The 22339-nt window shown below is 49.7% G+C and overlaps 1 protein-coding gene across 1 annotated transcript; it reads right to left on the bottom strand.

Annotated features, from left to right (window-relative positions):
- Positions 1-299: 299 nt before the first annotated feature.
- C11H3orf70 (chromosome 11 C3orf70 homolog) lies at positions 300-20949 on the bottom strand. The gene is made up of 2 exons (XM_085232734.1): positions 20573-20949; positions 300-3414 (listed from the first exon to the last, which is right to left on the bottom strand). The coding sequence occupies exons 1-2, from the start codon at positions 20748-20750 to the stop codon at positions 2858-2860; spliced, it is 735 nt and encodes a 244-aa protein (XP_085088860.1). The 5' UTR covers positions 20751-20949; the 3' UTR covers positions 300-2857.
- Between the last annotated feature and the right edge of the window lie 1390 nt (positions 20950-22339).

The following is a 22339-nucleotide window of genomic DNA, read 5'->3' on the forward strand; positions in this document are numbered from 1 at the left end:
TTCTAGACATCGGCCAGGTCTTGCAGCTATTTTCCAATGTCTTCCCCAGTGACTGGGGCAGCTTTCTTCTACAGGTAAGTGGGGGCAGGGCCGTGAGGCTGCACACCAGCCCCACTACTTACCAGGCACCCAAACACAGGGCAGGCTGAGCTTGGCACATCCCACATGGTTACTGTCTTTCTCTGCCTAGCACAGTGCTCGTTGGGCCGTGCCATCTGAAGTTGTAAGTGAACCTCACCTGTGCTGGAAATCTGTGTTTCACTGCAGCGTGAAAGATAGACAGTTAGGACAATGAGAAGTTCAGTTGTTGAGTATTTTATTAAAGAAGAAATATACACGCCTCTCCCTGGCAGAGTGGAGCTACTGGCTCAGGGCATCTCTTACAACACGACTGCGCAGTGTTTGTGCAAACAAAAGAAACCGCGTTTCTGTGGAGCGTGTTTCTGAACTGGGGTGTGATGGAGCACAGTGAGAACCCTGCCACCATGCTGGCTGCTGGAACACCTCCACAACTAGCCCTGTCCCACACCAGGCTGCTCCTCTCATGTTTCACCACAGAAGGAAGAGGCAGCTTATTGTGCTTGACATCTGAACAAATCCTGGGTAGGAGACACTCACAGCTTGTGAATATTGCTAATTACTTACAGTTAATGTATCCTGACGGCAGTGATATGAAACTGCAAGACCACAGGATCTTATGGGAAGTCTTGGTCATCAATGGCCAACTCCATTTCCTTGCACACGCAACAGGTGCCCTCCTGCCCGCAGAGCGAGGCGTGCTCTGCTCAGTACCAAGGGTCCTGGAGCCCCTGCCTGTGCTTGGTGCCTACAGTGGGCAAGGAGCTCCTGGCCTCAGAAACAGCCTTGCTGTTGCTGGGATGTGGCTCCAGGAAGAACCTCCCCTGGGCAGGAAGATCAGACACCAGAATGAGCATCTGCAGCTCTCCGCTCGGATTACAAGTGAGAGATTAAATATGAATAAATGCAGTAGGTTTATATATAATGCTTTCTTCTACCTTATGAAATGTGCCTCGGTGGTCAAAGGACGCTAAAACATTATTAGAAACCTTAGTTAGCCAGAAAGGACAACCCTGCCCTTAAAAAATAAATAAAACCTACTTAGTTCTACTACAGCCTTTGCTTAAATGCCCTCAGAAAAACAGAATGCTTTGTAAGTGCCTTGTGAGAACGCATCTGTCCATGCAATGGCCCAAGTTCCTCGTTTAACAAGCATTGCACTTTTTATAGAAGTCATCAAAACTATAAAACCTATTATTTTTGTCTGAAAGTGTTAGTCTAAAAAGTACAGTATTACTTTATAACCATTTATGGTGAACTCCTAGCACACGCGCATGTGCACAGACACACACTGTTGCCTAAACGCTTTCTAAAGATACTGATTACAAAGTGTATAAAATTAGTAATACATTGTCAGGATACAGTGAGAGATGAGCCACCCTATAACACCGACTATATCTAGTATCAATCACTAAACTGTACACGTTTATACAGCCTTATGTTCACCAGTGACTTGTGAAACGTAAACAGCAAATACACAAAGCAATTCAGTAACGCTGCTGAAAAACAGTCATTACTGACTCCAACTGACTCAAGCTGACTGAAATCTTCTGAGAAAGACGTTTGTGTTTCATCCAGGGGGCTGAAACCAGCCCTCCGGCAGAACGGCTCTTTCTCCTCAGCTGCTTGAGGAGAGCTCTATTGAAAACCTGCTCTTGAACTGAGTGAGCCGAAGCCTCCTCGCCCAGCTAGGATGACCCCAGGCGGTACTGTGACCAGCACCGCCAAGTGCACGGGCTTCCTCCCACGGGCACCTCCACGCCGTCCCCGAGCTCTGCCAGCACAGTGGTGTGGCTCAAATGTTTTGTTTTTAATCTTTGTTTTTCTTCAGGCAAATGCGGGCCCTGAGGCCGTTTGGTCCTGAGTGCACGTATCTGGCACAACCAGCGCGGCGCGGGAGGAAGCAGCGGGCAAAGCTAGGGGTGGATTTTGCATGTTTGGAGGTAGTCACTGCCCTTCGCCTTCACTTTACACCCCAGTCTGGAATGGTATTGGTACTGCTGCGCTTCCTCCCTGCCTGCTCCCCCTTCTGCTGAGCTGCAAAAGCCAGATCCCCTTCCAAAGATCCACGCAGAGAAAGGAGCGGCTGGACCCGGGCAACAGATGACCCTCAGGAGCAACAGCTGCCCTTCCAGGAGATTTCAGAGCCGGACCTAACTCAGCAGATGCTCGGTGCATAGCCTGGAGAAGTTGGAGGCACTTTGTGCATTCTCTTGCCTGCCATACCAACCCACTGGAAGAGTGGTACCAACAGCATTCGAGAAGGGTCACATCAGCACTAGAAAAAAGCATGGACCACGCGGAAGGCCAGAGACAGAGAAAGCCTCTTGTCGCTGCGCTTCGCATAGTTCTTTATAAGAAATAAGGACAACTTGGTTTTGCTGCTTACAGGCGTGCTGCACCAGCTCACCCTCTGTGCTTTGAAGGCCCCCAGCAAACATCCCGACTGCTGAAAACATGCTGAGTGGCACATCCTCGTATGAGAAGTAGCATATGATGTAACCCAGACCAAGAAAAAGGCCTTTTTTCAGCTATAAAAGTCTTATCACTACCTTATGTGCAGACGTGGGAGATCTGATCAGGCAGAGAACACGTTAAAATTGCTCAGGCTGCTGCTATTTCACCAAGATGCAAGTCCCGTGGCCACGCTCCCGTGAGGAATCTGAAATATCAAGTGCACTGGAAAAAAGGGATTGTCAGAAAAAAACAGAAAATATAAAGACTACAAAAGCAACGTTACTGAGTGGGAACTGGACTGATCTGTCACCAACCCGTCGGATCACACGGTGGTTTCTATAGTCTCAATCACTTCCATTTCACACTGCGAGGGTGACAAGAGCGGGCACTCATCTGGTTCCCAGCTGCTATCTGGGCTGTAGTCTTCTTCTGAACTTAGCTCGGCCACCCCCTCCGTGTCCTCATCGCACGACTCCATGTAGTGAACCCCCACCGCATTGATCCCGGAGTCCTCAGAGCTGGAAGGGGACGAGCAGTGATCTGTTTTTGGTGTATTGCTCTCTTTTGTGATTAAGGCATTGCGAACAGAGACTTCCTCGGGCTTTGTCTTGTGGGGCATGGGGGGAGGCTGCCTCTGCACATAGCACATCTTCCCATTAATGCATTTCACGCGGTAATTGTCAATGAAGAGGTCTGCGATTGTGCAGAACTGCGGGGAGTCGGGGGGCAGCGGGGGCTGGAAGACGGGAGCGAACTTGAGGAAGTGTTCGGTGAGCGAGACGGAGATCTGGATTGTGTTCGGAGACTCCCGAGGGCGCACAGGTATTTCGGTGCTGGGAAGCTGCTCTACAGGCGTCATGGGCTGGTAGACATATTTACCTGTCGGGAAGACAAAAAACAGCATTTAAGGACTTATCTTTAGAGTTAGAAAGAAGCTGGTAAGATGATGCTCGCCTCTGGCAGCCGGTAATAGCCAGCAGTTCCTTCAGCCAGCAGCTGCTCTGTTTTCAATGGCCTCAAGGTGTTGGTTAGCTCTCTCCTGTTACAGGCTCTCTGATGCTTAACACTGCAGGTAACCGTGACTTCTCTCAGCCCAGTCTCGCTTCTCTCCCTGTCCTTGCTTCTAAGACATCTGTAGGACTTCTAGAGCTGGAAAATTGATGCCGGGGGTGCAACTGCATGGCTGAGAAGTGGGACAGACAGCAGTTCTGTCTGTGTCCCTTTCTCGGGGAAAGAAAACTGAAGAAGCCTTTCTTTTTCTAACACCAAATACAGAGCAATTCTACCATACATCTTTTGCACAATGATCTGCATTTGTATTATTGTTATTCTGTTTAACAGTGAGTCTCCCTGAGTGCAGTTCCATGTTCTTTTTTTTTTCTGACGGCTAAGCTGTATTTTTCTGTATTATAAAAGTGAATTAAAACGACTGCATCTGGAATTTTAAGACAGAAAATAAGGGAATCCCCATGCCATAGAAATGCCTTTGACATTTTGATTATCTAGTTAAGTAATAAGAAAAATAGGATTATGTTGTCTATGCGGAGCTGAACCAAGTGTGAACTGAAGAGCACAGCTGAAAATCTCTACTAAAAGAAATAAATGCGAGAGCAGAAAATCAGTACTTTGTTAGGAAAAACTGAGAAACCTGAGGCTATGCCAAGGACTGGAAAATGCTGTGTTTTATTTGCATGAAGGCCCTGAAAAATTCATGTCTCCCCAGGGGGTTCATGCACTATGAAAGCACAAATTTCCAGAAGACTTGCGAGTAGTGGGACTCGGAAGTGTTTTGATGCAGGAGTTAGGATACTGCAAATATCGCTTTGCAAAGGCAGAAAAGGCATCAAAGTGATGAAGGACTTTTTTGATGCTTGAAGCTCTCCAGGTAAGGAGCAGAAAGGTACCACAGGAATGGATCTGGCTGTGCTGTGCTCAGGAGCTGCAGCTTTCTGCCACATGTTTTTCTGGTCCAGGCTCAGAGGCAGGTGCAGCCTTTCTCCTTCAAATTGCCCATTCCTTCTGCAAATGAAAGCAACGATTGCTTCAGCTCAGAGCACTGAGCACGGCCTGGATCAGAAACAGGAGGAAGGGCTCACTGCCCCTCTCCTCAGCTTGGGTGTCCTTCACAGGCACTGACTGCAATAAATTCTCAGCCAGCATGGCACTGGCCGTGGGATGGGCTAAGACATCCCTCCTCTTGGCTGGAGCAGCCTCTGGGGTGTTCAGCTGCTTTGCCAGCCCCAACGAGCCAGGGCCCAGACACATGCTATGCTTTGCCAGCCAAGCCCTGGTACGTCACCAGGGGAAACATCAAGCACAGGAGAAGGCTCTTCCACCCCTGCTTTGCCTGGTGTACTGCACGGAAAACAGCCTGTAAGAAAGCAGGCTGCACTCCCCAGCTCCACTGTCCAAGGAAAGCACTGGGGAGCATTGGAGCGTGAGAGAGGCACAACGTGAAGCTGGCAGATGCAGAGAGCAGGACCAGGGAAAGGAGCACCAGGCACACTGAAAAACACCCTGGTTGTGCAGCAGGAGAGAACAGCCACCAGGCAGCCTCAGGAAGCAGCGAGAATGCTGCAGTAAGTGGGCATGGGAAGAAAACATTTGGTGAATAGATCTGACCAGCTTCACTTGAATACCTCATCAAGCAGTCTTCTCCTAGGAGCTGGAACAAACATTGTCGGAGCTGCTGGAAAAGCTCAGTGAAAATAAAAATGCTATGTATTATTCCTCCTATGTGAGTGTGGCTGAATGGCAGTTAGGAAACGCACAGCCACTCACCCCACTTAACATCTAGTAACATACCCCAGCCTAAGCTTGCCGTGTCCTGGAGAAGTTTAGTGCTACCATCAAATGCCTGCGCACTTCAACCACAGGCAGAGCAGAGCTCTTACTCCTGCAGAGCGCTCTGGAGCAGCAGCACAGCTATTTCTGCACTGGCAGTTGCTGAGGGATGTGGGTTTTGTCGCATTTTTCAATCCTTGCCCAGCACAGCTTCTCTGCGATGACTCTGCCCTACAGCCCAGCTAACAGCAGCTGCCCGCAGCTTCCCGTGGTGTGCTGTCTGCAGAAAGCCTTCCTGCACATCAGTAAGCGTTAAGCATGCTGCTGCCTTGCAAAGCAACACAATCAACTGATTAGCACGCTGCTAACTGGAATGGTGTCCCACAGAATCCAGCTCACGGAAGCTGGAATGTAGCCTAGATGCGATCAATATCCCCTTGTCTGAAACCGCGGTGCTGTATTTATTGATATATTTGGGCCACTTCTGTGCAGCCTTCACATCCCTTCCATGGCCAAGCAACGGTAAGACACTACTGAAAAAGCATTTCCCAGCTTCTATTTGAGGTGTCCAAGGAAGGTGTTGGTAAACATTTTAATGGAATGAAGAAAAAATGTACCAGAAGACTGTAATTTTCTACCTCACACAGCTGCCACATGCTGGCAAGGGCTGGGGGATGCTGGGAGAGCTGTAGGGGAACTGCCAGGTCATGGCTTGAACTGGTGATGGAGCACCTGGTGGAGGGGTGCAGCTGCCCAGGGAGCACAGGCAAATTGCATGCATCTGTGCTCCCCAGGTGACCAGAAGGGCTGCACCCAGGGTGGAACCCCCTGGGCTCACATAAGGGCCAACCATGGATGGTAGGCATCTCTTAGAGCTGGGTTGCTTCCTGAGGAGGAGTGCTGTACTGCCAGAGAGCCCCTTCAGCAGTTGGGTGAGTTCAGTGCTTCTTTCTGTATGTGACTACTGGCCTACCTGTGAATATTTTGCCTGGACTTGCTAAGAACACATCAGAAGTGATTTTGCTTCCTTCATGATTAGAAAAGGAGGAAAAGCAGGATACCTAAGCCATGGTAGATTAGAGCACAGCTATCAAAAAAAGCAAATATTCATCTGATCTTACTTCATCGAATCAAGAATACCCTGAGTTGGAAGGGTCTCACAAGGATGATGGAGTCCAACACCTGGCTCCCCGCAGCAGCACCCAACAATCAGACCCTGTGTCTGAGAGTGCTGTCCAGGTGCTTCTTGAGCTCTGGCAGCTTGGTGCCATGACCATCAAGTGTCCTGGGATCCACTTCCAGTGCCCAGCTACCATTTCAGCAAAGAAACTCTTCCTCATTAACCTGGCCCTCTACCCGGAGGTAGTTCCATGCTGTCTCAGGAGAGCAGAGCCCAGTGCTGTTCCCTGTGAGGAGCTGCAGCCGCCATGACGCCTCCCCTCAGCTCCTCTGCTCCAGGCCTAGCAACCCAAGTGCTCCACAGACACCTCCTCTTTCAGACCCCTCCCCATCTTTGCAGCCTTTTTCTGGACACCATCTAGTGGTTGTATGTCCTTTTTGTTCTGCAGTGTTCCAAGTCTGGATCTCTGCAAGGCCTTCACCCTTGATGGAGCCAATAGCTTTTCTCCATTTAGTACCATCAGCAGACTTGCTCAGAACACCTTCCAGCCCTACATCCAAGTCCTTCATGAAATTAAGGAGAACTGGCCCTAAAATGGAGCACTGGAGAGCCCTGCTAGTGACCAGCCTACAGCTTGATGGAACCCTGCTAACTACAATGCTTTGGGATCAGCCCATGAGCCAATGACTCACACATCACTTTCTGTGTTTGCTTAGCAATTTGTCCAGAACAATACTGTGAGGAAACAGTATCAAAAGCTGATACCCCCCCCAAAATAATATCAACTGGCTTCTGTTGGTCAAATACAGTTGCGTGGGTGGGTTGGTTGGTTTGTTTTTTCCTTTAAGGAAGATGGTCAGATGAGAAGAGGAAGAAATTTGCTGCCTGGCTGCTAGGTGCAGAATGCATATGCACCTCAAGAGTTTCCCCTCTCACTGCTTGTCATGGGAGCACCACTGGTTAGGATTTTCTCTGACAAACTGGCATCTCATAAATACAGCAGCTCCCATTCCAAGGTCCTGTTTACAGCTGTAGTCTGTCCAGTTCAGAACAACAAACTGATCGCACGTGCATGGAAAACAAGGTCCTGGCTATGTTCAAACTTCAGATCTGGTTGCAGCCACACTGACAAGCAAAGGCAAAGCGATGGCTGGAAAGGAAGACTGGCAGCAGGGAGCAGAGCTGTTTGTTCTGCTGCTGCAGCAGCATGGGGCAATTCGTCGTGTTTCAAAACTGACATGCTGGCACTAATTTCAGGGTAGAATACAACAGCGGCTAGCCTACTGACAGAGGATTTCAGGCCTGTTTATGTGACCTTACATTGGCTAAAAGCACTTCCTCATCTTTCAAGGACAAGTACTGCCAGGGTAAGGCAGAAATCATTGAAGAGGGAAAAGGAAATTTCCTATGTAAACTGACTTTCTGCATTTTGGGGGGATTTTGTTACAAATTTCTTAAGTTTCAGTTAATTTTAGGGCAAAGTCTGTTTATTTTAGATTAAACTTCTGCTTTCTGAAGATGATCGGTTAGCTCTCCAAGGGGTGCTGGTGCTCACAGCTGGACCTGTCAGGCTGAATCACGGACAAAGCTGCAGTAACAGCATCATTTATAACTTCTTACCCTACATAATGGACGGAAATGCATCAACCGTGATGAAGATGCTATGAAAAATTTATGCAGTAACTTAAAAATAAGACTGCCCACCCACTCCAGCTTGCATGATTGGCAGAGACGTCTTTTGAACAGAGAATTATCCAAATTCTCACAAGTCCCCACCTTCTTTTATGATGCATTTTGGGCTGATAAAACTCCCCCTGAAATAAACAGAAACATTTTTGCTGACTTTAAGCAGCTGGCAGAAATCCACAAAATAACATTTTGAGCACCTATTCTGACACACTCCTACTACTGTGGCATGTAATTTATTGCAGATTTATTTCCACTGAGTCAGTTGGAGAACTCTGGACTGAGCTCTGCTGATGGCTGCTCCTGTAAATTACATTGTTTTGCACAAATACAGATGCCAGACAGGCACTGCATCACAACTTGTTTCCTGGGTCATTTGCTACATCTGCCTACACGGAAGATGGTATTTTGGTGAAGGAAAATTACTGCGTGTGCTGAACATGTTGGGTTTTGTCCAAAAAAACCCCTAAATATCAAAGCTTAGTGAGAAATTTGGGAAGACCTTCAGTGCTGTACTATCTGCTACCGAGTGAATGCTGCAGTTCTACCAACACAGCACAGTGCTATGGGGAAGCAACACCTGGTTTGGGTCCTGAGTGCAGAACATGATGTGCATGAAGCCAGGCTCTGCCAGAACTGTTTTTGTGGTGAGTCTCAATCAACTGTGACAGCCATGTGTTAATGACCACTATAACGAAGCACATGGCAGGCACACAGCATACCTGTTTGCCACCACTGAAAGCTTGTGCCATTGCCACTGCTTGTGCTTTCTGCTGCTCCGTGCTCACGCTGCATTACTCTGCACAAACACTTCACCTCTTGGCCTAATGCTAATTGCACAGTGACAGCAGCCCGTGCACAACTAAAAAGAACGATTGTTTTTCCATTTCTTAATTATTCAACTGCTGTGGAAGCCTAAAAACCAAATCCACTGGAGAATTAAGACACAAAAGCCCAGTCAACTGCAAAGCAACTGCTCCAGGCATGGCCAAGGAGGTAAGTCCTGGGCAGTGCTCCCCTCCCTCCTTGCTGACCTCCAGCACAGGCTCTGTGGAGCTGAAGGCTCTGCTACAAGGGATAAAGCTCAAGCAAACCCATACCACTTGGGAAACATTATATCCCCAGAAAGTAGGCCTGCTTCCATAAAAATTATATACATAAAGTCTCTTTGCAGCATCAATTCCCAGAGCTATGTGGTAGATTGGTTGGAGGGTGGATTATGGTGTCTCCTGCATGTGAAAAATAAATAAGGGCCCGTAGAAGTAAGCCATGAGGTCATCTCCCTCTGATTTTTTGCTAATTGAGCAGTCTGCATGCATCATCACTGAACAGACGCAGCAGTAATTTCCGTGGCTAATACAAAATAACTTAACCATGAAATAAGCAGAGGTGCTGCTTAAATATTTTATTCCCCCCTTCCCTTTGTCCCAGCGTTCTTGTTTCCCCCCGACACTAACATGCCTGGCATGCGAAAAGAAAAATTAAGGAAATCCACCTTTGAGCAGTGAGGTTTCTCATAAAGCCACCGTTGTCACCCTCTCAAAATGACACCTCTAAGGATTTTTCTTAATAAACAACAACGGGTGCATTGCAATTCAGAAAGATGACCAAAGGTGGTTCTGGACCATAGGCATCTAAGCCAGCAGTACATACTGCATAGCAAACGTTTGTTTTTAACCATCTTTTAACCAATACACACAAGCTTTTTTCATATGTGTGCCTTCTTTTGCAGCTGCCTGGGCAAAGATGTCTACGTTTCCCTCCCCCCTCAATCTGCCAGCTCACCTACTCTCCAAAAACCCACAGGGCTAATGAGGACCTACCATCTGTATATGACTTAACTAATGAAAAACTGGCTCAGGTTAACCAGTGCAGCTCAGGACCTGCTGCCATGCCTTGGAGCCGGCTGAGCACTAAGACACCTAGCTGAGGTCTGCTGGAGGAAAACGGACTCTGCTCACAGACATCTCAGTGCCTTGGGATGTGTGCATGGTTCTGCTTGGCTCTACATCCTCATAATGGTCCCAGCAATGTTCGGTTGCAAAGGCAGCAGGGAGTCCTGCTTCTGCAACACAGGGCTCTGCTGGTGCTAGGCTGGGCCTCGCCAAAGACATCAGCTGATGTGGGAGAGAAGTCAGCCCTGCTACAAAGAACATCAGTGTATGAGATTCTTGTTGCATACCACACAGCTCTGAAGGCATGAAGGGCAAGCAGGCATTCCAAAGGCAAGTGTCACAGGAGAAGCTGGAGTGGAGGATTTCAGTGTTAGTGCAAGGAGAGCTCACACCCCTGCACGCGGGGAAAGCCCTGGAGATCAGCCTTTCAGATACTGGCCTTTCTCTTAGCAAAAGATGGAGAATTGAGATGGAACACTGCTTCCCAGCCCTGCAGCTGCCACAGGGACACTGATTGCCTCCCTCCTTCCTTCCCTGTCTACTTACATGCACAGCTTGGGACAAAAAAACCTCTGCAAGCCGTGATCAGCCTCACCATAAACATTCACCAAAGTGTAATAGTTCCAAATTACACTTTGCTTAGAGCACAGTTAATAGCTTTTTCAGAGAGATGAGAACAAATGGAAGGGAAAACCTAGAGTATGTTTACAGATGTCGCATGAAAAAACACTGCTAACCCAGTTTCCATTTCTTTCTATTAGATGAACAGCTGGTGGGTTGTACCTCACAGAACAGAGGAGTGCGTTGGGAGTGTGAGACATGGAACGAGCCACCAGGAGAGGAGAAAATTATTTCAGGACAGTGAGGCACTGTCAGACCTATCGTACAAGCCCAAGCAGAGCTGAACTGTGCTATTGGGGGCTGCAATGAAGCGTAACTAAAATGCTTGTCAGCGTTGAAAGATCCTCATATGTAAAGGTACGGAATGCTGGAACAAAAGTGATACTTCTGCTCTGCACTTTTTCCAAGCAAACTGAGAAAGCAGAGAGATTGTTCAAATAGATTTCTAATGGGGAGAAGGCAGAGCACACAGCGTTTCCAGCACTTCCAGATGGAAGGTACAGTGGGGGATCACAAGGCATAGGGGCCAGCTCTGCAAAGGCACTCCTCTTACCCCAAACCTGGAGGTCAGGCAGTAGGATGCACCACCAGGAGCAAGCAGCCCCTTCTCACATCTGCACCACAGCACTGTGTAATCTGTCCCATTCCCAACCTCACCCAGGCACAGAAAAGAACCAGCCTAGCGCTGCTGCTTCACAGTAGCTCCCCAGCAGTGATTCTGTACAGTTGCCAATTCCCTTCTCACATGAAGGAGAGGTGTTCCTTCTGATTGCTGTATGGTGAGAGACAGCTGTGACAGCCCTTGACTTGATGAGCTGTAAGCTTTTCACAGAAATCCAAGGAAGGGGAAAAATGAGAAGGTTTTTTTCTTCCTCGTAATGTGTATTTTGATGCCCTTTTGTCTTGATTTGTTTTAAATACAAAAAAAAGGATCATGGTTTTACATGCTGCGAGCGTTTCAGGGTTCTCTTCACACTTTCACTCAATAGCAGGTTAACTCTTCAATGCAAACAGAGCCTGGAGCTTCCTTCTAGCATTACTGCTCCTTCATTTCTTGCATGGATTTACCAGACTTAAAGAAATAGCAACACTGGATTTAGAAATGTTTCAGGCAGCCGTAAGCCCTCTTAAAGGAGCCGTATCCCCACGAGGATAGCAGCTGTGCAGCGGCCATCACTATCTGAGCTCTGAACCCAACATCCAACAAGCCTTTGCAAAGCCGCCCTGCAAAGAGGAGCAGCCTCTTTTTGCACGTCTCTGAGAAATTCTATCCCCCAACTGATGCTCGATATTTGTTAAATTCAGTACAGAAAATAGCAAGAAATGGCTTAGTGTTACATGTTTATTTTACAAAACCATCCCTGTGTACCATCTGCTCAAGATTCAGCATCCCATCATTTTCATGCAGACGGTGTGCTGATATGGTAACAGAGAAGGATAACCACAGCTCAGCTTCAAACGCTACCTCCAAAGAACGAAGGCATTTCCTGCTGCAGAGAAATACAGGCAGTGCAGACAAGCTACTGCCTTCCAGGTGCACGGCACAGTCTGCAGATGGTGCTCCCATGGGCGCCTCTATGAGATGGCAATGTTTTCCTGCAAATCTTAAACAAGCAGAACAGCTCAATGGTCCTTGAAGGGCAAGTTCTCTCCAAAGGACCACGCAAGACCTGCACTCCGCACCCATAGGAGGGATGGCCGAGGCAGGGGGCTGCTTTCATAGTTTGGAATAGCTGCATCTTGATGGCTACATTCCACTTTCCTGGTGGGCTGACAGGAGAAACAATGGCATATGTGATGTGTGGCACTGGTGCCACCGCCTTCCTGTCGTCAGACCACAGGGTCTCCTGCTGACACATCATCTGTGCTGGGGCTTTGCGGATCTGAGCCTGACAAACATTCTTCATTTTCATTGATGGGAAAAGTGTCCTTATCACCAGTATAGGCCATCCTTCTAACCTTATTCTGTTGTTTCTTCTAGTGCTTATCTAGACGTGTTTCCACTCATATTTCATTCAATCTCATCGTCGTATTTCTATTACAAAGCTCTACAAAACCCATTCTGGAGAATCTGAAGGACTGCTCTTCCTGCACACACCCAAAATAGGTCACCACTCAGAGCTGATGCACGCAGGTGTTGGTGTCAGCCCTCCTCAGAGGAGCCTGGGATCCAGCAATGCTCTACAAGAAAATACGAAAACCCAAGTGACTCCAGAGGAGGAAGAGGATGAGTGCCACCACGTCACACAGTGCTGCTGCAGAAGGGCTCAGAGCAGCTGGGTGGGAGCAAGCTCAGCACTCACTGCTGCAGCATGGTAAGGGAATGCTGGCGGAGGGGTGAGAGCATCACTCTGAGCTTCACACCAAAGGGAGATCCCACAGCAAGCACCAGCTGGGAACGCTGACGGCAGGAGGAGCAGAGAACAAGGTGCCTTCTTTTGTCTGCCCCAGCTACTAACAGCCTCGTGCCAGTGGACTGTGGGAAGGCTGCAAGAAACACAGCTCTGAATCAGCAAAGGCACTGAAATCCACACCGTGCCACACAAGAAGAAGAATGAAGCAGCTGAAAGGTGTGCTGTGTGAAGCAGAAGGAGGGAAGACAGCAGGGTATGCTGACTGGGCACAGAAGGGAAATGTTTCAGGGTTGGGTGTGGGCGCCCAGGTAAAGCAGCAGCTCTGGCAGCATGCATGTGGGCTCTCAAGCTCCGCAGCCATCAGTGAGAACAGGAACACAAACGTAAGCTCTTGTTAAAAGTGTTTTACAACATAGGTTATATATAAATTCCAACTGTTACATTGCCTAAATTAAAGTATGAGTATATTAAAAACAAGGTGTAGTTGCCAAGCAATCAGATTTCACTTTCCCAGTAGGTCTCTGACTTCCAACTACGTGAATATACCAAACTATTGGCAAAAACATCTCTAAACTGCACCAACTGCACTTCCTAAATTCCGTGATCAGTCACTATATAAAAACTGCTTATTGGAACAATCAGTCATCATGAAAGCACGTTTTGTATCTTAAGGACAGATAATCCACGGAGGTGCTGGAATAAAAACCACAACACATTAATGCATATAAAACATATGCAGACAAAATGAGGCTAGATGGAAACCAATCTACTGTCCATCAGCTCCTTACATCACTACAGGCTTATGCCATCCACCAACAGCCAAGCCCACGCTGCCACAACCACCGCTTGGGAACATTTTAGAATATTTGTGAGTAAAGCACTTCATTCCTTTGTCCTTCACAGAAACAACAGATCCTGGTATAGACCTACCAACGTGCAGAACTCCGTTAACAAAGCTTGAAGTGACTCACAAGTGCAAGGCAGCTTCAGGTAAACTGAGAGGCATTACATAAAACACCTCAAGATGTCCATTCTGTGCTGGCTCCAACAACGTGAGCAGTGACAAAACGTGCTTGTCTTGTGCCAGGGAACTCGAGGCCCTATGCCAGGCACCTGAAGCTCTCCTCAGTGCTCCCAGCAAACCCAGGCACACAGTCAGACCCGCAGGGTGCGAAGCAGGAAGGTGACAACCTCGTGACTCAATTTGTAATAGGGCAGTGCAAGGATATGACCATGGGCTGCAGTGAAGGCACGAGAAGACATCCATCAGTACCCAGGAGAGCAAAGACAAGAAGAGTAGGAGAGCAAAGTCAGAAGGCACAGGAGTGATAACACTTTTTGCATTTGGGCACTTGAAGTAAATACGCTTCAGAATCAAGCAGGAAAATCGATTTCCTCGCTGGCAGAGTTCAGGAAGGAAGCCATGCATTTGCAGGGACACTGCAACCCACACACATTTCATCTCTGAGCTGTTACTCCGCAGTGAAAAAAGTGCTTGCGGCCTTTTCCCGGAACAAAGACCCAAGAGCAGAAGCAGAGGCTCAGCCTTCCTCACCAGCCCTCCTGGGAACACCCTGAGTTCACAGCCACGCCAGCTGATGGGACACAGTGATGATAAACCTTCCACTTTGAGGTACTTGCTTATGCTACACAACAGCCACCGCCCCCTGGTTTCAGGCTGGTCCTCAGCAGGCTTCATGCAAGCAGCAACTTAACCCTTTGCACGTTACAGCAGAGAGCTGCCATTTATCCACAGCTCTCAGAGGCTCTCAGGCATCGTTTTTGGTGAACCACGCTTGGATGGATGCATTATGAAACACAGCTTCGTTGTCATGGAGGGCAAAGCAGGAGGTCCTGACTGGGGGAAAGTGTGCAGGGATACAAGGCTCCTTTCTCTCAGGGCTTCTGGAGAAAGAAATGCAGTGATTCGTATTCAGTCCTCTGTGAGGCACTGAAGAATGAGCCCTGCAAGATGTGCTCAGAGCAAGTAACTTAAATTCAAAGCTTTTCTTGTGGTCTGTTCCTGCTAGGTGTTTTTGTTAATAAGGAAGGAACAGGCATGCCTCTAGACATAGCTCTGCACTAGAGCAAGGAATAAAGAATGAATGGCAGTAGATTCCTTCAAAGGCACTGGTGTTTCTACAGGGCTTGATGAAATCTACACATCTGTGTTCTCTTTCCAAGACACAGCATTAACAGTCTATTCAAACCATGATTTGGGGATTATAACTAAAGCCAGAGCAACGGAACGCAATTCAAGCCCAGAAAGGTGAGCCCATACAACTGCAGGTAGCTGTTTACCCCTAGAGTTACACGTCAGAGTATTTTAAGCTGACATTCTTTCCTTCGTTGTGTACAGTTTAGTGAAATGAAGCAAGAGTATCATAGGTTCTTTCAAATACAGGTGAAGAGAAGATCTTGCACAGCCACAGGCAGCAAATCCTCATTAAAAGTGTTTTCCATTACCAGCTGACAATCCACCTTTGGGCGAGCGTAGCCTGGTGCTCAGCCTAATGCCTTGCTCACGCACAAGCATTTTGTCCAGATCCACAGACTTAAACTGGATGAATGTTTAAATCCTTCTCTCAGCAAACACGACAGAAAAATGCTTATTTCCTCTCGGATTTGTAATCGTTCTCCCACCAAAGCAAGGCATTTTGCAGAGAACACCCAGCCCCAGAGTTTCTAGCCTAACCACTCCACCCCGACGCAGGGATTTCCACTAAGACAAGAGTACGAGCTACCCCAAATACAGTCTCAGAAATTAAAACACAAGCAGTTACAGCTCTTTTTCCACATTTATCCAACAAAGCAGTCCTCAGGATGCAGTGGTGACTGTGTTGAAAAATATATTTTTTTGTAGCTGAGAATTTGCTCTATCAAATTGCATTACTGTGCTCTTTGTATCTGCTGACATACATCAGGCACTGTTATCCTATTGCCTCTTTGCTCCTTCTTGGACGTGGCAAAACGTCTCAGGGCCATCAAAACCACTGCCAAGGAAACCCATGAAACCAAGAAACGTTTTGGAAGTCGCAATGGACACAACTCTACAGAGCACCCAGGTCTGCAGCTGCCTCCATAGCACGGAGAGACCAAGAGAAGCTGTCTGGCAGGCAGATCCAAATCCTCTTTCAACTCCCAAGCTCTGCAACAGCGCACTTAAATACCTTCAATAAACACATCAGCTCGCTTACCAGCGCTCTGTTACAGGAAACAAAAGCTGCCTTGCTGATTCCCTGCTTATGGCTCTCACTGGTGGACTGGGCGGGCTGGGGTCTGAACAATTACATGGGCTCCAATGATTGTTGGAGCCCCTGCTGACAGCTTCTGGCACTCCGGACATGGGAGAGACACCGCAGAGACAGGACTTGGGTGCACACAGCTGCCTGCCTGCTGCTCATACTGCTATGGAGCAGGGGAATACTGGCACCTGACACGCAGGGCTGGGATGTGCACGCTGCCAGGGGACAGGTAGGAGATGCTGTGACACACACAACCACGGCTGTCACCGTGGAGAGCTGTAATTGAGGCTGGCCTTGACAGAGAGCTGTCAACGGTTTTGTGAGATGGAAAATTAATGTTTTTATCTAAAAACGCTGTAAAATAGAAACACTGGTATTTCAAGCAGTGAAGAATGTAAGAAGCAAATACGGGCTCGGAGCACACCCAGGTGCAGTGAATGTACTGATGTGCTTTGCTCCACGGCAGCGGCTGCGGGAGGCTGATAACCACCGCTCACTGCCCAAGCAGTGCAAGAGACCATGCGCACCCAAAGGCACGGCTGGCTTGTCCTGCCCTGGGGAATACAGGCACCCACACAGCAGGCACTGAGGAAGCAATGCAGCTCTGAAAGCAAGGAGAAACCCTTCCCTCCCTGTCACAGCCAGGCAGGAAACGTCAGCGTGCTGCGATTCTTTGTCCCCAGCACACATGCCAAAATCTGAGAGGCCCTTCCCAAAACCACACAGGAAACATATGCCCTTCTCGGCGTGTCACACACTGCAGAAGCCCATTTTCTCCTTTTGGCTGAGGAGTGCGGCAGGGTTCCTTGCCAAGGCTGCCCGACCTCATGCAGAAAGCGGCAGGTCAGGAGCTAAGCTGAGGGCTAACAGTGCCACTGTTAGGTGCTGCACAGCGGGGAGCAGGAAGCTGCACACCTGCACATCTCATACACCACTCAGCAACATGTGAGGGGGAGTGGAGCATAACATTTATTTGCTGCATCAGTTTTTCACTGTAAGATAAGCGCAAGGTTTTAGGAAACGAAAGATCTGCTTTTTGGGTGCTGAACCTGGGCAAGACAGTGACTGCTCATCTGCATTACTCTTTCTGTGATTTGTTATCTCTTGACACAACTGCTGAGCAGTGAGCACCGTGGAATCGTTACCCACAACGTACTGTAGACAAGTGCAACACAGCGTACTGAGAGCTGCTTAACACACTGCAAAATACTCAGATAAAAAACACACAGTTGCGAGAGTTACAACAGAATTCCCTATTTTTGCACTGCCCAGGAGTGAAGCCAATGCTGTACTCACACCAAGTGTGAGGCTTTCTCCGGTGAGGTAATCTTTAGGAAGGGAAATAAGAAATCGCAGCCAAAGCACAGCAGCCAGGGAAGATGTAATCCCACACAACTGACCCCTGACAGAAGCAGGTAGCACTGAACACACAGTGTGGGGTAACAGCAGCAGCACAAAGCAACCTGCAGTGGAAATCCCAAGGTGAGGGAAGGCAGACAGGCCCCTTGCTGCACACCTACCTCACTGTGTGCTCTTACACTGGAAAAAGTCAACCTGAGTGATTCAAGCCTCTCAACCTGCATCTAAAGAACAGCATGCCACAAGAGGGATGGAGAACAGGTGAACAGGAGGCTGTCACCCTGGCAAGGGCTGAAAGGGCAGAGTATGAGTAAGGCTGATGCTGACCTGAAATACACCACCAGGCTCAAACCAAGAGGCACAACACTCGGGGTTCCTGGAGATGTTCAGATACACTGAGCAGCTCGTTATCTCACTCACCAGCTGTCATGGCCATTTTACGGGCAGAGAAACATCAGAGGTGAAGAGAAAGCTTAAAGAACTGCTTACTTCGGAGCCAGACACAATTGGCTTTGGGGAATTCAGACTAGGTTCTTTCTCAATTATTACTTCCAGAGCCAAGTGGCTCTGCGGTGCTAAATTGCTTCTGTCACTGAAGTAAGCAGATGTGATCCTGAATACACATGAGGAGACAATCTACTGATCCTAGCGGAGGTGAGCTCTTGTCATTTTTCAGTGTAAGTGCACTTGTGCACTTTAACAGAGCTGACATTCTCCAGCACCTTGGACGCCAATGGAAAATAACACTTCAAGGGCCATTTTAATTGACATAGTGCTTCCTGTACCTCAACGCAGCTCTTAAGAGTCACAGCAAAGCACTTGCAAGAACCCTCTGAGGATTCCTAAGGCAGTATTACAGCACTGTGTTTATGGAAGATAACTTCCGATACTGTTTAATTACATCTCTGACCTCTATATAATTCTCCATTATAGCACTCATTCTTACCCCTTTTAAGTCCAACTCCAGTCAATCTGCAAGAGCAAGATATAAAGAGATGCTAGGATCTGGAATTTGCATTAGGAAATAAGGAGCAAGAAGGCAGCACTCTTTTTCCTAGCTCTCAAATTAAACAGGAAAATGAGGTATGTGACTTCTTTCATTGAAAATTACAGTTCCGTGGGACAAACGCATTTCAAAGTTTCCTCAGTCGTACAGAGAGAAATTAAGAAAAAAGTTTGTACTTCTTACAAAAGTGATGATTATTTTTAATTCTTATGGCTGCTGGAGGGAGATTAAGGGTTGGGTGGCATCTCAAGAAAACGTCCTTCCAGGAGGGAATCAGCTCTGTGTCACTCAGGAGACGCATCAGCCCTCCTGAAGGCCTTCAATGGATGTGATTCCTCACCTTTTTATTCTGCTCCCTCACTTCATTTTTCTTCCTACTTAAACAATGTTTTCTAATACCCAAACGTGAAGTTCTCCTTGCCACAGGTAAGTGACAACTGGTGATCTTCCAAGAACACAGCTTTCTTTTCTAGGCTTCACAAAGCTCATCTCCCCTCCCTCGCTCGGTTCTTTCACAGCCCAACTACTTTGCTTCTGCAAATCTTTTTTGCACTGATCACCATGGCGTCCTACAGAACATCCCCACTTCTGCAGCCTTCTGGCAGCGCAACGCTCCAAACTAAACCCATCAGCCTGGTTTCATCATTACTGAGCTGGAGAGACTAATTAAATTGCATGCTTGCAATGCTCCGGCTAATGCATCCCCAGTGAAGTGAAGGCTTGGGTTCTGTTTTTGGATTTTCTACCACAAAGGCCTCCTGCTGATGACGCATATTCAGTCCGTGATCCATCTTAATCCCCAGATCCCTCACTGCACTGTCACTCCTCCATGCTCCAGCTCTGCACCTGGCTCTCCCTTTCCAGGACCATCTCCAGCAGATATCAGAACAGCATCTCCAGTTTGCAAACAGCATTTTGAGCTCAGATCCCGTCCTCCGGAGTGTTTACAAGCACAAAGAACCAAAGCCACAGAAACTGTGGAAAAGAAGAACACGTCTGGGTCACAACTTGAGGGCCACTGTCTCACGGGTGCAATGTCACTACCAAGGTGTGGCATCCCTGTGCAACAGGTAACCGTGTCACCCCGCCACGGTGCCTGCTGTCACCATGTGCTGCTCACATCAGGGCACTGGCAGAAAACACAGTTGTTTCAAACTGGGCCCTAAATTAGGGCGACATTCTAAAGCGCGCATTGAATTAGAAGAGAAGCTCCCATCCAAATAAGAAGCATCCTTTTAGGCAGACCCTTCTCCCCATTAAGCCAAATCTGGGATCCATGTTTCCAGCTCCAAAGGGAGACGCTGACAGAAGGAGAGCAGGATGCCAGGAGCCAAGGGACACCTCCAGCACTTCCAGCCCTCGCAGAGCTTCACCCCAAAGCTGCTCGCTGGGCTCAAAGCACTGCAGACCCGGCTACGAGCCCTGGGCCCCATTCCCCACCTCCCGCAGCCACGCTGCTGGCCAAGCCCGCTCCTCGAGGAGAGCAGCGATTCATTATTCATCACCCCGCGCCCGGCCAGCGCCAGCCTCCATCACCACACACATCTGGAGGGCAGACATTAAAGTTGTCCGGCTGCTTTTCCACACAGTTGGCTCGGCACTGGATGTCGGAGCAGCGGCAACCCGCCCTACCTCGTGCAAGTCGCATATTCCTGCCAAACAGCAGCAGACTCACGGAGGATGCCGTGCGAATCGCATCCTCCCACCCCAAGGACGACCTCACGAGGAAGAAGCGCGGTGCAGAGGCAGCTGCCAGAGCCGCGAGCGGCTCTCCCCCCGCGCTCCGCACCGCTGCAGGAGCCGAACCCGCAGCGCCCGCCGCGGGGCTCCCACCGCTCCGCTCCGCACCGCAGCCCGCGGCCCGCGGCCCCCGGGACGGGACGGGACGGGACGGGGCGGCGGCCGCCGCGCAGCGCTGAGCCGCTACGACCGTCCGGACCGCCGGGACCGCGCGCTCGCTCACTCACAGTGGCACCATCCCAGGTGGCAGCACCAGTGCAGGCGGAAGCAGCGGCCGTGGCTGTGCGTGGCGCAGAGCGAGAGCCCGTCGCACGGCTGGAAGTCGGGTCTGCCCGCGCAGCTGCGGGCCAGCGCCTGAGCCTCGTCCAGCTTCTCGCTCTTGGCCGCCGCCGCCGCCCCGCTCATGGCGCCGCCGCTCCGCCCGCAGCCCCCGCGCCGCAGCGGCCAGGAGGAGGAGGAAGAGGAGGAGGAGATGAGGAGGAGGAGGAAAAGGCGCCGAGCCGCAGCGGGGACCGCCCGCCCGCCCAGCGCCGCGGGGGGCAGCGCCGCGGGCAAGGCCCGGCCGCCCGCCCCGACGGCTCCGCCCCGCCCCGCCCCGGCTCCGGAGCGCGGCCGCCGCCGTTCCCCCGCAGCCTTTCGGCACCGCCCGGCGCTCCCGAGGGCCGAGAGTGGCGGTCCGGCGCGGGGCACGGCGCGGCACGGGTGTCCTTGTGCGGGGCGGGGGCTCGGCGGATGGCGGGACTCCGCCGCGCTGAAGTGCTGCGGTGCCGGCAGTGCGCACGTGGGGAGCTGCGAGCGGCCCCGACCGCAGCACCGCAACCGGCGGTGGCCCCGGAGCGTCCAGAGAAGGGCGAGGAAGCTGGGAAGGGTCGGGCTGAGCGAGCTGGGGTGGGTCGGGCTGCAGAAGAGGAGGATCGGGGGAGACCTCGTCGCTCTCTGCAACTCTTTGAGAGGGGGTTGTGGCGAGGTGAGGGTCGGCTTCTGCACCCGGGTGACAGCGGTGGGACGAGAGGTTGTAGTATAATTTTGGTTAATTAAGATGTGGAAGTGCATTGTTATTTTCCAACATGCACAACTTCAGATCGAAATTAAAGCTGGCTGGCTGCGATTGCTGGGGCCAAGCTGGAGCTGGCTGAGGGTGGCAGGGAGGTTCACACCATCAAACTCAGCCTGACTGTGTAGGAAGTGGGTGCCCAGCTGCTCTCAGCCTTCCTAAGCACAGGTCATTGGTTCCGAGGGGGATGTGTGGGCCAGTTGGATTTAAATGCCTCCAGGGTTAATGGCAGTGGAAAGGGAGCTGTCTGAATGGCCTGTCAAGGCTTGGCAGCCTTTGTTTTGCCAAAAGGAAATTGCACAGCTGTTTGCAAACAGAAGAAAAACTGACTGCAGAATCAGGTATTTCTTTGACACTGTCCCGCTGGTTTATAAAGAACGTCCTAAAAATTCCTGTTCCTTGGAGCTTGCCAGCAGCAAACAGGAAATGCAACTCAGCTCCTGTGAGACCCAGGCTGCAAGGAGAACTGCCTGCGCTGCTGCTGGCACCAAGCCTTCTCATCTCACCTCCAGAGCTGCTCTCACACCCAGCTTGGCCTGCAAGACTGTTTTCTGTCAGAAAGAAATACAACCAGAGAAGGTGAACTACGTGATCCAGAAAAGGGAGTGTGTCTAAAGCTGGAGTGCCCCGTTCATTTTGAACACGTGCTGCTGTGCATGCCATAGGGCAGGGAGCTCTCTGCCTCCCTTTGAAGGTCCTGTGCTGCAGGGGATGCTGATCAAAGCTAAAGCAGTTCTCTCCTTTACTGCCCTCCCATTCTTTACTGTTTTGCAAAATGCCTGTGGCTGAGCAGTTAATGGAGGCATCTGCTGTACTGGTAGAGTTCACTGGCTTAATTAAAAACATCTAACAATTCTCCAGCTGCATGTGAGAGAATGGGGTACTTGGAGGGCTGAAAAAGAATATCCTCAACAGTGCTGTGCGATGAGTGTGGGATCTG

Source organism: Meleagris gallopavo, chromosome 11 (assembly GCF_905368555.1).
Source record: "Meleagris gallopavo chromosome 11, MGAL_WU_HG_1.1, whole genome shotgun sequence".
Lineage (NCBI taxonomy): Eukaryota > Metazoa > Chordata > Aves > Galliformes > Phasianidae > Meleagris > Meleagris gallopavo.

Coding starts and splice junctions, on each gene's coding strand:
- C11H3orf70 (XM_085232734.1), bottom strand. CDS start 20,750: ATGAGCGGGGCGGCGGCGGCGGCCAAGAGCGAGAAGCTGGACGAGGCT. Junction 3,415..20,572: donor CCACCTGGGATGGTGCCACT/GTGAGTGAGCGA, acceptor TCTTCCCGACAG/GTAAATATGTCTACCAGCCC.